The sequence below is a fragment of the Condylostylus longicornis genome, unplaced genomic scaffold (assembly GCF_029603195.1).
Source record: "Condylostylus longicornis isolate FDR11 unplaced genomic scaffold, ASM2960319v2 ptg000027l, whole genome shotgun sequence".
Classification (NCBI taxonomy): domain Eukaryota; kingdom Metazoa; phylum Arthropoda; class Insecta; order Diptera; family Dolichopodidae; genus Condylostylus; species Condylostylus longicornis.
This window is the reverse complement of record NW_026577996.1, coordinates 1,838,243-1,856,763: the sequence shown is the minus strand read 5'-3', so window position 1 is coordinate 1,856,763 and position 18,521 is coordinate 1,838,243. Positions and strand designations below refer to the sequence as shown.

At 25.5% G+C, this 18,521-nt stretch overlaps 3 protein-coding genes across 7 annotated transcripts in view; 2 read left to right on the top strand and 1 right to left on the bottom strand.

Moving 5' to 3' along the window:
• The window catches only part of LOC129607562 (uncharacterized protein PFD1115c), a 54,167-nt gene extending 43,721 nt beyond the window's left edge, over positions 1-10,446 (top strand). For all 4 annotated transcript variants that reach the window (XM_055518625.1, XM_055518622.1, XM_055518623.1 and 1 more), the window contains 6 exons: positions 5,162-5,552; positions 5,696-5,927; positions 6,040-6,221; positions 6,305-6,647; positions 6,842-8,615; positions 8,967-10,446. In XM_055518625.1, the coding sequence (XP_055374600.1) occupies positions 5,212-5,552; positions 5,696-5,927; positions 6,040-6,221; positions 6,305-6,647; positions 6,842-8,615; positions 8,967-9,274 (3,180 nt within the window). In that variant the 5' untranslated portion in view covers positions 5,162-5,211 and the 3' untranslated portion in view covers positions 9,275-10,446. The remainder of the gene's footprint in view (positions 1-5,161; positions 5,553-5,695; positions 5,928-6,039; positions 6,222-6,304; positions 6,648-6,841; positions 8,616-8,966) is intronic.
• Positions 10,447-10,464: 18 nt separating this feature from the next.
• Positions 10,465-18,150, bottom strand: LOC129607564 (probable hydroxyacid-oxoacid transhydrogenase, mitochondrial). 2 transcript variants are annotated; one of them, XM_055518626.1, is made up of 9 exons: positions 18,117-18,150; positions 12,945-13,171; positions 12,803-12,878; positions 12,342-12,550; positions 12,117-12,282; positions 11,907-12,048; positions 11,220-11,737; positions 10,975-11,115; positions 10,465-10,912 (listed from the first exon to the last, which is right to left on the bottom strand). In XM_055518626.1, exons 2-9 carry the CDS (start codon positions 12,995-12,997, stop codon positions 10,829-10,831), a joined length of 1,389 nt encoding a protein of 462 aa, XP_055374601.1. In that variant the 5' UTR covers positions 12,998-13,171; positions 18,117-18,150; the 3' UTR covers positions 10,465-10,828. The 2 variants fall into 2 exon arrangements, with proteins under 2 accessions (XP_055374601.1, XP_055374602.1); XM_055518627.1 differs by lacking the exon at positions 18,117-18,150 and having other exon boundaries at positions 10,467-10,912; positions 12,342-12,601; positions 12,750-12,878; positions 12,945-13,015.
• LOC129607565 (uncharacterized protein C16C10.8) lies at positions 13,843-15,553 on the top strand. Its single transcript, XM_055518628.1, has 2 exons — positions 13,843-14,108; positions 14,165-15,553. Exons 1-2 carry the CDS (start codon positions 13,989-13,991, stop codon positions 15,242-15,244), a joined length of 1,200 nt encoding a protein of 399 aa, XP_055374603.1. The 5' UTR covers positions 13,843-13,988; the 3' UTR covers positions 15,245-15,553.
• Positions 18,151-18,521: the final 371 nt, after the last annotated feature.

Here is an 18,521-nt window from a genome sequence, read left to right as displayed (position 1 = left end):
AATGTTTTTGCAACAGGAAGCCTTCGTCAAAGATCCCAGTCCTTAAGCTCCCCGTAACTTGACTGTTCTTTCTTTGACTTTGTTGTGGCACTAATAGCCACTACGTCCTGATGGCACCTCACCGAACAGCCGGTTTTTCCTGCCTTTTAAATAGGCACTGAGTCGTTTGGACGTTTTCGGCTTATCCTAGGTACCTCTGTGTCGCAGGTTAACATCCAATTTAGATTTCTTCAGGTAGGTTTGCGGGTTTTTTCCCGATGACCCTTTCCTTTTTTTGTTTTTGGATTCAGAAGGAGTCAATGCACTCTAGCCTCACTTATGTTTATCCCTTCTTCCAACAGTTGTTTAAGCCACCTTTTCGCTGTACCACTCATCTTCAACTTCCCAGAGGTACCTAAGTCCCTCTCCAGCGTGGCAATGGTATTTCTCCCACTTTTCCTTGGAGAGTAGAGGTACCTGCGAGCATTTGTTGCTTCCTAGGTCACAGACCCCCATCGACAAAATCATCCCATCGTTAAACATTTCGATTTACATTTCCCATCGTTTCACAGTACGATTTTACACTTATTTTTGTAGGATGTTCGAATCTCGATCATTTTAAATACGTATCCTATACGTAAAAAAACTGTTTTGATAAAGTGACGCAATCGCACGTGCGTACATTTCTTCAAATAATAATTTGGAGAAAATTATGGAAAAATTACGTCAATCTTTGAAATTTTTTTTTCCCATAAAATCACGTCAAGTTAAAAAATTCCCGTTTTCTATTTGATATTTCAAATTATAACATATATATGTATGTATGTATGTATAAATAACTAACTTCTTTTTTTTGTTAATTTAAAATGCAAATATTTTATTAAATATCGCAAATTTTTGGTTCGAAGACAAAAAAAGGAATTAATATTCAAACTTAAAACACTCAAAATATGCAGTCAAAATATCAAGTTTTCGAATTGAAGATTCAATGGCGTAATAAATTTGTTATTAACCCGCAAACCTATACCTATTAAGGTTAGTTTTAATCTTCTTTTCAACTTAATTTAACATGACGGTAATAATACCGCAAAAAAAAACATTTATTGTATAAAATTTTAAAAATATCCTTTTAGCTGGCGAATTCTTAATTTTTATTGCAATTTTAAATATGAATAGAAATATAGCGCTTGTAGCACATTTCGGAACCAGGAACGTGTCTCATGACATTCTATAATGTCTGAAACTGTTATTTTTGTTTGTTTATTAAATTAATTTTAAAAATATTTACGCCTTCTGTTGAAAATATTATTAAGAATTTGAAAATACGCTTACATTTTGAGCAAGTATTAATTTTAAAGTGATTCACATCTCCAAATTCGGTTACAGCCTGGTAGCTTAACTATATAAGTACATAAATATATATACATATGTACATTTGTAGGTATAAAATAATTTCAAATTTTTGGAATTTCCCATAAAAACTTGCTTTTTATTTATCATGTATAATTTAGCTGTAATAAAATAATTTCTGTGATTAAGTATTTTTCGTTTACCTTGAACTTTAAAATGTTTCTTACGTGACAATATTGAAATTTTAAAATAAAAAAATTTAAGGGCTAAAAAATAATTTAAAAATTGACTCTATTCTAGTATGCTTTCAATTTAAGATTATTAAAAATTTCATATTCATTTATGTATACGTTATTTAGTGTCTCACATTAAAATTTGAATAATGAATTTAAAATATTGACAATAATTTATTAATTAAAGTCATTCAACTTCAACATGACGTAAATTTATTGAAATAGTCATTAACAGATCAGCAATTGCATTCTATGTCATTTTTCTTTTGTAAATTTTAATTAAAGATTAATTGATTGAAAATTAACTATAAAATAAATGACATTTCAGATATGTAAGTATATACTTATTTAACTTACCTGCATAGAGGTTTGATATTTTTGTTATAGAACATTAAAATAACTGTAAACAATATTTTTTATTGACTTGTTTACAAAACACATACACACATGGATAGGTACATAAGAAGTTTTCAATTCATTTTAAAATCTTTAATTTGGGTGGTCTATTCAAAAATAGAAATTCTGTCAAATATTTTAAAAACTAATAATTAATTGAAAATTAATAATATTAGAGAATTTTTAAATTTGTATGATACTTTTTGACCATTTTTATACAAAAGTAATTTAGCTAGATAATTTAAATCACCTTCATATTAAAATTTCAAAAAAAAATGAAAATCGTTTATGAACGGCAGTAAAATTTCATGCAAAAAGAAAAAAAACAAAAAGAAAACCAGTTTTTTGCTCATCACTCCTTGCCTACAACAATTTTTTTAGCCTGATTTACAATTCAGTATAAAAAAAAATTTTCAGTAGAGACATTTTTAGCATATTGGCGAAATAATATTCTGTTAGCACATAAATTAAAAATTAATTAATTTAAATAAAAAAAAAAATAAAAATACGGAATTAAAAAAATTTCATTTTGCGGTAGCAAATATAGAAAACAGCAAAATTGTAAACTTAAAATTTTACACGTACAAAAGTTTTAATTTAATAAAAATTGAAATAAAAAAAACTTAAAATTTTACCAGAATATTTGCACGATAAGTTCAAATATTTTGTAAAAATTTTGTAAATTAAATTTATATTTTAATAAATTACATGTAAATGTAAAATATAAAAATTTTGCGTTATGCATCTTTAGAACAAAAAGCGAATAGCATTAAAAGAAGCACATCTGCTCAGTGGCAACTGGAGAATGGCACTGTTATAGGCACATATGTATGTCTATATGAAATATAAATTGTCCATATGAATTAAACAATTACATAGATATATGTACATATATGTAAATTAGAGCGCAGATACTTCTTGTAAAAATGAGTACACACCAGACATTTTGCTTAAAAGAATACTGATGAATTAAAAAGATATTGCAAATGAGATATTATTGATATCTCATTTGCAATATCTTTTGATCTAATGAGATCAATATGAATAATGAGATCAAAGTTAATTAAACGTAATTTGTTAAGGTTTTACTAATTACTAATTCTTACCTCATTTACTTATATATTTTGTATGTACATATAAATAAATATTTGACAAACAAAAGTATAACATTCTCGTCACATATTCCACAAACTGACGTCATTTATTTAATTTCAATGACTAAATGCTAAACATAACAAATTTTAATCTCCAATTATTATTAATTTGATACGTCTATAAAATAAACAAAAAAATTTTATTAAAATTATTCGGCATTACATACTTATTACTAATTATACATAGTACATAATATATAGCTTTTATTTTATAACTGTTGACAGGAAACAACAATAATTTTCCAGTAAAAATTAATACGAATTGATAAGAATGAATAAAATATCCTTTAGGTGGTGACAGATTTTCTGATATGATTGAATTATTCATGAAAATTATAAGGTGTGTCTGTTATAAGAACGTTTTTAAAAACTTTATAAAGTTTTTGCATGCAAAGTGTCTAAGCTAATACATTTCGAACAAAAATGAGAGAAAATGATGACGTTTTCATTTTCTCAAGATTTAAAATTTTTTCAAGTTTTGTAAAGTAAAATTTTATGTTTTAAACACTTTTATAGTCTTAAAGCTGTCAAAACATGTTTTTCTTGGTTATGTCAGAAGGTTTTATTTTTCAAAAACAAATTTTTTGAAAGTGTTTCCAACCATTTTTTTTTTTCTTTTTCGTTTCAAGTTTTATACCAAGCAGATTATACTATTATTATGATTAAAGAATAAATATCCTAAATTAAATCATAAAATTAATCAGGTGTTGCCATTTTACGTAACAAATCTAATAATAAATTTACATACTTCAATTAATTTTTCCATATTTTTATAATTAAATAAAAATCGTTTTTTGTTATGCTTCACAAAATCAATTTCACTTTACTCTTAGATGGATCAAAATAATAATTTTATTGTGATTTAAATTTGCTGCAATATTAACCGTAAAATTAAAGAGTATAAATAGAAATTTTGACAATATATGCAAGGAAAATACATTTAAAAATGAGAAATGGATTTGAAAATGAGAAATGGATTTGACAGTACAATTATCATGAAAATATTTATTCGATTTTTCCATTATTATTATTAGAAGAATAACAAGTATGATATTATGCAATTTAAAAGTTTTGGTTTAAATGACCAAACCCTAAAATAAATCTTTACTTTTAAAAGAGAAAAGAAGCTTTTATAAAAAGTTGTTTTCACATAACCTCATTTTTTGTTTGGAAAATTCAACAAAACCAAAAATAATAATAATTTCAAGACCATCTTAATTTGTTTAAAATGTTTTTAATAAATCAACGAATTTTTTTCATTCCATGTAAATATAGTACATATACAAACAAGTTAGGTATAAATTAATAAACTTGTAAAATTAGAAAAGAAAATTTTATAAGATAAAAGTTCATGAGTTCAAGTTTCAGTATGTGTTCATTCATTATTAATTTGTTGTCAATTTTTATATATACATACATATGAACGTACGTTTAGTGAACAATTTGCTTGTAAAATTATTTTTGGTTTTGAAGAGAGAATAATAATACACTTCTTCAAATTCTATACAAATTCAGTGTACTGAATGTGTTGTAAAAGTGGTATAACGGTATGCCAACCAAAATTTTTTCATAAATGATTAACCCCAAACAGTGAGCATAGGTAAAAAATATATAGACATGATAGCTGACTGGTTTAATAAAATTCTTTAATTTAAGTTTCCTTCTTCACTCCTAGGAGGAGTATAGGGCTAGTGCATAATATCTATCATGCCCTAGTTTCTATAGTCATAGAGAGTTAGCTAGGTAGATGACTAGCCGACCGTAGATTTTTTTTTTTTTTTTTTTTTTATTAAATATTTTCAGTTTATTAATATTTACTGTTTATTTTTCTTAGTCTTTAGTATCGAATATTATGAATATTGGAAAAAAAAAAATTTAAGATTTCCGTCCGTTAATTGGTTTAACATCCTAAATTTTTTAATTTTAGTACTTTTTAGATTCTAGTACAATTTCTTTTGTTTTATCAAATTTGTGCATTTCTTTAGCATCAAAGTATTATTTTGGAACAAATTTTTATTTACCATTATACTATTTTTTTTTTATTTTCAGATAAACTTGAATAAAATTTTAAAGAAAAATATTATAAAAATATAATTAAAATGCAACGAAGCCATTTTTGGCTGTTAAGTTGTGTTTGTATAGCGTTATTGATTAATTCAATTAATGCTAGTACAACACATAAACCAAGTGAAGCTGATCATCATGAAAATTTAATTGAATATAGTAAATCTCCATCCATACAAAAATTCGATGATTTAGATGATGATGACAGTCTTAAAGAAACAACACATAAAATTTTATTGAAAAAAATTGATTCAATAAATTCAATTAAAAAAGATGATAAAATTACAAAATCTGATTTTGGTATTGTACAAAAACCAACAACAATAAAAAAAATAATTGCTGATTCAAAGAAAATTCCATTAGCAGATGATCCAAGGTAAAATATAAAAAAAATCATTCAAATTAAATTCGAGCACCCTACTCATAATTTAAATTAAATTGCATTCTACTTAAATTGCAAAGTCCGAGTAGAAAATTTCTAACTAATTCTTAATTTAATTTTTGCTTTATATTAAACAGATTCAATAAAATGTTACCAGAAAAGAATACCATTAAGGATAATTCTAATAAAGATTCGAAAAAGGATGCTGAATCAGATAGTGAATACGATTATGATGATGATGACGACTATGATGAATACTATGATCAATTATATGTTGAATCATCAGCTGAAAATAAAAATAATAAAACTGTGACTACACAAAAACCCAAAAAAGAAATGAAATTAAAACCGATCAGAGGAGATGACAAGGTAAAAATTATTGTAAATTTATTGCTTATATTAAATTTTATTCTTACATAATTCAATAAACAGTAGGTATTTAAAATAATTTAAAATTATTTTGGTTTTTTTTAAAATAAAGGATATTCCAAAAGAAGATAAGAAAACTAACAAAAAAAAAGACGATTATGAAGATGATGACGAAGAGGATGATGACGACAATAACGATGATGAAGAAGTAGTTTATAGTAATAATGTTTCATGCCCAAGAGATTGTATTTGTGATCGTAATTTGAATAGTGAAAAAGTTGCAACGTGCAGTAGGTATAAAATCAAAAAAATTCAGTTTTAATTTTTAAATAAAAATTTTTTGAATATTCAATTATTTAAATACTTTGTTTTTGTAGATTGGATGCAGATATACAAAAATTCGGATCTGATATAACTGATTTAGTGGTTGTTGATGTTGGACCAAAATATCCAATAATATTAGGACCATCATTTTTCATAAATATTGGTTTGAAAAATTTGAATTCATTGAAAATTTCAAATTGTACCCTAGAGCAATTGAATCCAAGTGCATTCCATGGTTTAACTGAACTATTCGCTGTTAATTTAACAAATGTTGGTATTACACATATTGATCCTGATACATTTGCATCAAATAAACGATTACGTTTATTAACAATTTCTGGAAACGATTTAAGTTCAATGACTTCATTCCGTACAAGAACAGAATATTTAATTAAGGTATTTATCATATAAAAAAACTAACTTGAACAGAAATTATAAAAAAAATTTGTGTTTTCCTTTAAATGAGGTGTGCTTGTTTTTTTATTAATTTTCAAACTGAAATTAATGTCCGTATTTTTGAAATTGACTTTAGTCAATTTTTGTAATCATTTCCAATTATAACTGATTTTTTTTCTAATATTCCTTTTTAGTCATCAAGCATCGAAGAATTGGATTTATCAAATAATAATTTCAAGGAAATTCAACCGAACGCATTTATTCACTTACCAAATATTGTATATATAAATTTAGCACAAAATGAATTGAAAACTTTACCAGAAAATTTATTCAATTCAGTTGAAACAATTGAAGATTTAGATTTGTCACATAATAAAATAACATTTTTACCCCCGGATATATTTAAAAGAACTGCATTAGCACGTTTAGATTTGAAATACAATGATATTATTGGTGATTTAAGATTTGGTACCGGTGATTTACAAGAATTAGATTTATCATATTGTTCAATAAAACTTATTAATAACCATATGTTTAATAAAATGACCGGTTTACTAACATTGGATCTTAAAGGCAATGGTATTGTTAAAGTACAACCGGATTCCTTTACATCATTAAATTATTTGAGACATATTGATTTATCATACAATAATTTAGAACAACTAAGCTCAATGTTATTCTATAAAAATCCAAATTTAGATGTTATACGTTTAAATGATAATTCCAAATTAAGTGAATTACCACCAGATGGATTCCAAAGTTTTACACGTGTTTTTGCGGTTTATTTATTGGATATATCAAATTGTGCTATTAACGCACTAGGTGAAAGTACCTTTTCTCAAATGCCACATTTAACAACATTGAAATTATCATGGAATAATATTAATAACATGCATAGAAATGCTTTCGGAAATTTAAAACAATTAACAGAACTGGATTTAAGTAATAATTTAATTGTTAAATTGGATGAAACATTATTTAGAAATAATAAACAAATGTCAAAATTGAATTTATCGGGTAATCCAATTCGAAATATTTCAACAAAATTATTCCAAACGAATACAAAATTACATGAATTAGATGTTAGCGATTGTGAGTTACACAATGTACTGGAAGATTATTATTATGATAATCAACAAAATTTGACAACTGCGTTCTTTGATACTCTAAGAGTATTTAATATTTCGTTTAATAAAATTAAAAAGATATCGAAGAAAAATTTACGCCTCTTCAAAAATCTAAAAACATTCTCATTTGAAGGCAATCTATTAAAATGTAATGATGAATTTAAAGGATTAATTAAATACTTAATACAAAAAGGAATTTATTCTGGTAGAGTGATTGAAAAATCAGTATTAGATATACCATTCAAATTACCAGCTCATACATTACAAGGATGGGATGAAATTATACAGACAGTATGTAAACGTGAAAATGAAAAATTAAAACTTAGAAATCAAAAAACAATACGTTTTGACACCGATAATAGTAATAATGAAGAAAATGAAGAAGATGAAGAAGAAGAAATCGAAAATGATGAGAATAATAAGAAAGATATATTCGCAATAAAGAAAAAAGTACCAACAAAAGAGCAAGGAAAAAAAATTTTAGATGGGCTAAAAGAAGAAGAAAATGTAAATAACGGTAAAAATAAGGACAAGAATAACGCTGCTGAAGAAAAAGAAAGTGATGAGAATGAAAATGATGACAGTGATGACAATGATGAATCCGACACTGATGAAGAAAATGATGACGACAATGACGAGGAAGAAGAAGAAGATAACAGTAAAGAAGAAGATGATGATGATGGAAATGATGATGAATACAATGATGAATACGATTATGAGGAAGATAAAAAGAACAAAATTAAAGTTACATCAAGTACAAAATTACCAAGAATTAAAAATATTGGCTTATTTGTTGATGAAGTGAATGTAATTAGAGAAACTGATGATAAATTTTTAAGAGGTGAATATAAAACAAAATTTTTATTTGAACTATAATTTATAATTTTACAAAAATACTCGATAACTCGATTCTTAGCAAATTTTAATTTCCAAGCACAAACTAAATCTTTTTTTTTTGCCGAAGATAAAACTTAACTTCGAAAGAAAGAGTTACAACTCCTCTTTCGATTTCTTTATTACCATACTTAAAAAATAAAATTTTTAGATTATCGAGGTTTTACAAATAGTTTTGAATTGTAATTATTAAAAATTTATTTTTTTTTAAATTCAAATCCATTCATAATTTGTAAATTATAATTAAAATATTAAAGTAAAATAAATAATTTAATGGAAAAAAATTTTATAATTTTAGGAAAACTTCTTACTGATGATGATCTTGAAGATGATGGCGAAGAAATAATTATTCAACATGGTCGCATATATTATGAAAATTATAGATATCTTAAAATAGCCGCCGTTCTTCTTATTATATTTTCATTATTATTATTAATAATTGGTAAAATTATAACAATAATAAGAAGAAAACGTGGTGAACGTTACCGTATGGCAATATTGGCATCGAAAAATTCAATTGTTTATAAAAAATTATCTGAGGAAATTACAAAACCGGTCAATAAAAATCCAAAAGTTCATCGATATTTAAGAATAAATCAAGTATAAGAAAGGAATATGAATAAAATTTTCAGAATCCACTTATTATTCAATTGAAAATCGAACAGAAAAACCAATTGATAACATTATTGTCTCATAAAATTAATAAATAAAAACTGTTGAAATTTATTTTTTAATAAGAGAAATTTACTTATTAAAACTAAAATAATACAAATAATTCCGATTTTCATTTTTTTTTTAATTTTACATATTTAATTTTGTTTGTTTGATCACTATTTTTTGCTCTTTCTTAATTCCAAATTGAATTTATACCAATAATAAAAAAAATAAATTTCAATTTTTGATTAATTGATAATGTAATTTTTTTTTTTTGTATTTTAAGTGATTTGAAATAATTTTTATATAAATTTACATTATTTGTATACAAATAAGTAAAAATGTATTTATATATATATATATATATATATATATATATATATGAATTAGAAATAACTTAGAAATAAATTATGAGCCATACTTCAAATAATTTTCAACATATTACGACAGATAGAAATTTTTTAAAAATTAATCTTTGAATATTTACGAGTAATAATAAATTCTATGGAACTTCGGAGTTGAACAGAAATTATTGCATTTCGAAATTTTTAAAACTATATATTTATATGAATGTAAATAATCCTAAATATGATGCACTTGTAACTTTGATTGATGCATGAAAATAACTATCATATCCTTTTCATGTGCATGTATATGAATTGAAGTAACTAAAAGATGTCAAATTTATTCTTCCAATTTCGTTTTAATTACATAGAAGCGGTTTATATATGATGGACTCTTTTTATAAATATTAAAAACATGAAAACATATTTATATGTTGATCTACATTATATATTAAAAAGTGTACTTAATTTGAAATTTAATAAAAAAATTCCCACATAATCATACCACAAACTTCCAATTACTAATATTTTTTTCCATATTTTTTAATTATTTTAATGTTTAAGAAATTTTTTTTAGCAATTATTTTATTTTAATGCCTTATACTTATGAACTTTTAGAAGAAAACACAAAAACTTGAGATGATAACATTTTGTATTGTATTTTATTTTTGTTAAAACAAAAATTTTTTTAATTTTTATCTAATGGAATCTTTACGTTACATTCCCCTGATATTTTATAACAAATTTAGGTTAAAAAAAAAATATATAAAAAATCGAAAATGTGTTTTTTATTTTTTTTTTATTTATTATTTTAGATGAAATTTCGACCATATGGGAAGTTAACAGGAACTGGCAAATCATTACTTAATCCAAAAAATAAAATTGGTTACAAAACACCGCCAGTTTAACTCTATGATCTTATAAATATTTGCATGTAAATCCAAAATTTATGCATAAAATACAGTTTGGTTCTTCTATAGAAATAAGATTTATCAAGTTCCAATACAATACCAAAACAATTGTATTTCATACCTATCTGGTAAACTATGGGAAGAGTTTCGAATTTGTAACAATACTTTTTAAAAAATTTTATTTTATTTAACTTTGATTAACAATTTTTTTTAATTTATGAGACGATTTTGATTAATCACATGCAAATAAGTTAGTAAACTTCCATTGAATTTTTAAACAAACTTGATAAATCTTCACAACTTTGTTCTTTAGGTGCTAATTTTATAATTCGCTCCTGGAATCAAGATATAATACTTATAAACATTTTTTTTTAATGCACAGGCTTTTAAACAATACCTGTGGCAGAGTTCCCTGTACCAAATCTGGTATATCTTCACTATTGAAACCCAAAGCTTTTAATCCATTTTCTATTTTCATTTTAAACATATACTCTCTAATTGTATCAGCTAAAATTTTCCCAGCGTCATTTAATTTGGCCTGAAACAATTAATAAAAATCTGCTATGTATTGTTAAAAAAAGGAAACAAACATAATATGGAAAGAAGTTAAAAAACACATGAATAAAAACTTTCTAGACATACATTTGAGACATCTTTTCCTAGGATAGCTGCTGCTTCTATATGTCTTTCTGGACAAGCCGGTCCAGTAAATTCAAAAACACTTGGAGCTGTTATAACAACTGATAAACCGTGAGGGATAATAGGGTGATCTTTACTGTAGTCATTTGGAAAATGATTTCGAACTTTCCCTGATATAGGGTAAGATAATCCATGGCATAAATGTACGCCTGCGTTTCCAAAACCTACTCCAGCCATTGTTGATGCCAAATGCATTTGAGATCGTGCTTTCAAATTGTCTGGCTCATATACAGCAGAGTGAAAATATTTTTTTATTATATTTAAAGCAAATCTTGCCCAAACATCAGATATAGGATTACGCCCCTGATATGGTGGTCGTAAATTTGGATGGCTAGGAGCCGGACCACGATCTGTGTATGGAACTGCAGTAAAACTTTCCAGAGCATGACAAAATACATCGAATCCACTATACACCGTTACTCTTTCAGGTAATGACATTGTATGTAATGGATCAATTAGACCTTAAAAATAAGCATTTGTTTATTCCAACCAAAAAACAAAGAAACTGAGGTAAATTAATATTATGTCCTCAAGTTTACTAAATGTTAAATAATGTTATACGCTTACATAATATGCAAACATGAGAGAACATACTCTTTCAAAAATATTTACATTTTCAAGATTACTTACCTAATTGCGGCTTTAAAAATTTGCTAGAAATTCCAGTTTTTATATGTTTCTCCTTAAAATCAAATATCGCAACACCAGTTGTCTCCGAGCCCGTTCCTGAAGTTGTTGGAATTGCAATCATTGGTTTCAAGGGCTTGTCAATCTAATATGTTAAAGTTAGAAAGCATCTGCATTATAAGTATAGATTTTCTTAATAATTATAAAATTAACTGATTTAGCATTTCCGATAGGAGCATTGACATATGTTAAAAACTCTGCATCCGGGTTACATGAATATAAATTTGCAGCTTTGCACGTGTCGATTGTAGATCCACCTCCAATAGCAATGAATGCATCAAATTTTTTACCTTTAGCAAAATTTGATGCACTCCAAAAACTTTTGAAAAGGAAAAAATTTCATTTTACTATAACTGATAATTTTGAATTCCAAAATACCTATCGTCAGTCGGTTCAACTCTTGTTTCATCAAATAATTCATAATTAATTTTATGTTTTGAAAGTGAATCCAATGCCGTTTTTACACTTTTCAATTGAATTACATTTTTGTCAGATACGAGGCATACATTCTTAGCGCCAATAGTTTCTAAATCTCCACCTAATTCGGATGAAACTCCTGGGCCAAATCTCACAGTAGAAGAAGACATCTTAAAGTTTTGATATTAATGTAGAAATGATTCAGGATGACTTGAATTTTACTAATAATATTAATATGAAATTAAATATTATTGATTCAGAAAGTGTTATATATTCATATGTAAGTGCTTACATTTGAACATATAACAACACAATGTACCTATGTGGGCATGTAGGTACATATATTACCGATCGGTCTTTTCTACTTACATAAATATAAAGGTTCAAGTGTATCGTTTCGTTTAATTCATTTCTGAACTCACCTCAAAAGCATATTCCTTTTTCTGCGATCTGCCAGTACTTGATCCATAGTTGGTAGAATGAGCTGGACATTTACATCTTAAAGAGAACCAAAATTTTATTTTACTTTTCATTTTCAAAAATGTTTTATCTTAGTGAACCTACGATGCTGCTGAAACTAAATTCAATAAATTTAGAACTTGATGTCTTGAAATCATGATTCTTCCAGGTGTAAGCGGATTAAATCAAATTTATATCACATTCGAAAAAATATAAAGTAAATTTGATGATCATTAGCAGGTTGCTGTCTTGTTGATAAGATCACAGTGTAAAATCCAATTATAACGCAAAATAAAATCAAAATAAAAATCCACGATTCAAGTACGATTCACCTGTTGAGAGTTAATGAAACTAATTTTAGTGGTTGAAATCTACGATTTTTTTCCAAAAATGTTAATCGGTGTATCTTTACAGTGTTCACACTATTAAAAATAAATAACATGTTATTCCCGAATAGATTGGCTAAATTTCTAGAACTTTCATAATAAACTCGGTCAGTACTCTTATTTTCAACATAAAACTTTTAACAATATAGAATATAATACCCTACTCACAATACAACGAATAGCAATAACATGTTATGCATAGTGTTTTAACTACAAATTTCTTACAGAAAAAATTTGTCAAAGTAAAATATGTTTTCCTATTGTGAATGCTTTGTTTTCGGGATTTTTTTCCCAAACTTTGAAAGAAACCTAAAAAAATTTTTAAAAAAATTTAAATCCATAATGATTTTTGGTAAATTGAAAAGCAAAAATATTTTAAAATTCAAAAGCATTTTTTCAAAATTTTTAAATAAAAAAATTTTCCTTTTTCACAAGGAATATGTGAAGAGCCTCACATATTTTCTATGAAAAAATTAATACTAATAGAAATATGATTGTGAATGATAACTTACTACAGATATCGATTGCGATTTGTGAACTAAGGCGAATTAAAAGGAGATTTAAAATTTTCGTGTTTTTATATTAAGTGTCAAAAATTTGTAGCCATGTTTATAATGTACACGTGCGTTTCTGTCATAATGCCTTTTTTCTTGACATTTCAAATCCAATTAATGAAGCAAAAATAAATTAGGAATCATTTTTAAATTTTGAAGCCTTTATTTGTTAATCTAGTGAAAGTGAAAAAAAGGTAGAAATCAAAAAAATGGTGGTATTTACTTGCAATCATTGTGGAGATTCTGTAAAAAAACCTTCCGTAGTTAAACATTATGCCACAAAATGTAGAGGAAATCCTATATTTTTAACTTGTATGGACTGCCAAAAGGTAAAAAATAACTTAGTAAATTTTAAAAAAGTATTTCATTATTAATAATGTCTCAGGATTTTAAAGACAAAGAACATGACGGGCATACAAAATGCATTTCTGAAGCTGAAAGATATTCCGGTAAAGATTACGTAGCAAAACCAGGGCAAAACAAAGGACAAAAGAAACAGGACAATTGGATAGAAACAATTCGTTCACTTTCGACTAATAAAGATAAAGTAGATCCTAAATTGAGAAATGTGTTTTCTCGCTTAAAGTCATTTGAGAACATACCAAGGAAAAAAGCGAAATTTCAAAATTTTGTAACAAATAGTTTTAAAATTCAGATGTCAATTGCAATGAAAGTATGGGATGTCTTGGAAAACGAGTTACAAGAATTAAAAATGAAAAATGGAGCGAACGAAAATAAGGAAAATGAAATTGAAAAATCTGATTCTCAGCAACAAAGTGAAAACCTGGAAAATAATGATAAGGCTGATGTTGGTAAAAAACCAAGCAAGAGAAAGAAGGATTCACAAAATAACCTTGAATGTGCAAATCTGGAAACTGGTGAACCAATTAAGAAAAAAAAGAAAAAGAATAAAACTGAAAAAACTAATGACCAGAAGGAAGATTCAAAATATAATTCAGACAACAAAATTAAAAACATCGAAAATCTAACTTTCGATGAATCAGATACAGTAGTAGTAACGAATGGTGTAACAAAAAAAAACAAAAAGAAAAACAAACTTGTTGAAATGGACAGCAATGAAAATATCAATGGAGACACTTTTGAAAATGGTGTTAAAAATAAAAAATCCAAAAAGAATAAAATTGTAGACAAAGATACAATTACAAATGGGACTGCTCATATTATTGAAAATGAGGAGCCAATAAAAAAGAAGAAAAAAACTGATGAAAACATTGAAATATCAAATCACGAAATATCTAATAACAAATTTGACTGGTTTTTATACATAAATAAATGTGCTGCTGATGGGATGAATGTGAGTAAACTTAAAGATAAAGTATTGAAAAAATATAAAAAACAAAATCCTGACGGTGAAATTACTAATAAAGTAGAAAAAACTTTTAAAAAATATTTAAAGAAATCGGGACTTCTAATAGAAGATGATATTGTTAAGATAGATAGCTAAACTTTTAAAAAGGTATTAAAAATTAAAAAGTTTAAACTGTTTGTTTTATTTTTAAAATCGAAAAAATTTTTCAATGTTATTTGAACTACGTTTGTTCATCGTATTTTAACACGGACTTATCATATGCTACGTTTAGGAAATTTGCCTTGCTTCAGTTTATTTATGAAGGATCTTGTTGATAAAATATTGCAATCTTAAGAAAGCAAAGTTAGGTACCCACTAAATTTGTTTTTAAATTATCTATAAATTATACTTATGTTCTAAATTGTTTCTTATTAAAATATGTAGTTGTACTTTCCCGAAAATAAGAGGAGTGGGGATACACACATAATTATACAAAAGACAACCGTTCGATTAAGCTGTCTTGATGCCTCCTAACATTTAATTATTTTATTAAATTGCTTGAATAAATACTTGAATATGCAATTAATAATTTTTTAACAGCTAATCAACACTTAAGTATGTGTAAAATTAAGATTTACACTTATTATATATGTATATGAAATAAATAAGGAGTAATTTACAAATAAACATAATTCCTGGTCATTTCATTAAACTTTTTTGCATCACATATTTTACAATCAAACTTACATAACGTGTACTTATTTCGAATTATAATAATATGTATTTTACATTATTAACAATTAAACTGATTACAAAAAATAAAAGAACTACTAAAGGTTACCATATCTATACCTTTTAGATAAAAATAAAGATATATGTACATAATTTTTGCTGGATGCTAACAACAAAATTGAATAAAGCAATATGATTATACTTTAATGATATATAACTTGAATATAATTTGCAATGAACTCCACAATAAATCCCTGAACCTAAGCATAACATTCACAAAAAATGCATGTATTATTCTTTTTTGTGATTATTACTATTATATCATACACCTTTATTTACATATATTTATCACATACTCATTATTACCTAAAGTATCACTTTCTATTTCTCATGCTAGAGTCATTGAAAATTGATACCTACATGATTTTATTATGCTCTATAGAAAAATAAGATTCTTAGATTTTATATTTTGTTTCATTTATTTTAAACGTATGCATGCGCTGATAACTTTCTGTTTTATCTTGACTTAATTATAATTAACTTTTGAAGATACATTTACTAACAAAACAATCATTAAATCGTATTAAATTACATTAGAACTTACAAAGTTTTTTTTGTTTTGAAAAATATTGTAAATTGTACGTAAGGTATGATAGAACGTGAAGGCATTTACTACATTTTTAAGTTATTTTACATATAAAATGAAGCCCATTGCAAAAATCGTTGATTTTACAGATTCCCAAATGAAATTTCTTTAAATACAAAATATTTATAAACGTAAATTACTTTCGTAATTAAAGTAAAACCTTATTTATAAAAAAAATTTATTTGACAGGCACAATTTCCATAAACTCTGACTGATTGTACTTATTTGCTATGTCCCATAACTTCGAAGACATTTGAAGACTAACTGGATTACTTACGATTAGTTTCAATGCGTGAAACGAAGTCCATAATATCATTTTACATGGGAAATTATTCTTTTTATATAATTATTGTTTTGCTTCTTTTTAAAATAATTGTGATTAATGAAATGTAGAACACTCTTAATTTTAGAATAAAAAATTAAGAAGAACGAATCAAAATGTAAATGATCTACATAACAAATTATACACACATCTATTATACATATTCGAGGTATCATTTACCATTAACTAACGATAATGATATAAAAGGAGCATTTAAATTTTTTATCTTTAGTGTTCTATTGGACATAAATTCGAATAGACTTAAAAAAAAACTTCATTAATTATACTTTGTCTAAAAAAATCTATTTGTTCAAAATGAAATGGTTTAATATTCCTCTTGCTATATTTTTTGCGATGATGTGCCTCGCAAATTTATCTACTGCCGGTTATATAGTGACACGTCCAGTTGTTGTTGTACGACATCCACCTGCTATTGTTAAAACAATTCATCCAGCTGTTGTTGTTCACAGACCTGCTCTTGTTTATGGGCACATTTCACATCTTTAATTCAACATATCGCAACTTTAAAACTAAAAAGTTTGATGGACCAAATTAATCATAAACATTTTCGAATGTCACAACGCCACCATGTTTTTATATGATGAAATGGTTTCAATTTTGTTGAATAATAAAAACAAAAAATGAATTTAAAAGTTCAATATAAAATTTTGTTGTTTTATTTGGTTTTTTGAATAAAGAATCTACAATGCTATTAACTAAAGCTGTTTAAAAGATAAATATGAGTTAAAGGATAATATAACGTTTTGCTTTTATGAAATATTAATCGTATTATGTATAGAATGTAGTTAAATATAAATCAAGTTGACTTTAGATCCCGCGTTAGATTGTATTTGGCGTTATTATTACATTAAGATAGACGAAATCAAAATTATAACCGTTAAAGGTCCTTAACAGGATCATAATATTTCATTCAGACTCATAAATTTTTTTTTCTACAAAAAACAAATTATTAATCAAACTAATTTTTTAAGTAAGTATTCTTTAGAAATATCGATTATTACATACTGAAAAAATTAAGAGATGCTATTGAAGAAATTACTCAAAGAAAATTGCAACATCAAGCATAGAGCCTTACAAAACTCCACTTACAAGGAAATTGCGATGTAAATTACGAAAGGATCATATAGAGTCGAATATGCTTAAATAATTTTAGTCATATTATGTACATTACAAAGTTGCAAAATAATTACAAACTACTAAATTTATCGAACATTGAAAAAAACAAGACATTTTTCACAGAGGTTTACTTAATACAACGTTTTCAATACGATTTATAGTATTCCAATTTGTATGAGAATTTCACATACTTAATTATAGTAATAAAGCTTTCACTAAGTATATTATATAAACTAGAATAAAAAAAAACTGAATATTCTAAACTTAAACTTAGACTATTTTTTAAAAATGACAATAACTTTAAAACATTTTTTTTTATGTGTGACATTTTTGAAATTCATTAAACAGTTTGAAATTATGTCAAATTAATAGTAATTGTTGTCATTTTGATATTTCCGTTTGCATAGTGTTCTTAATTTCATAAAAGTCTTAGTGATATAATTATGAGAACTTTATGAATACGCATTTTAATTTATTTATTGACGTTAATTTCAATATTCTTATTCAAAATTAGTATAAAAACGAATAGTAAAAATTTTAATAAGTGTAGTTTTAAAAGGTTTTTCATTATCTAAACGCATTTCTTAAACGAAGTT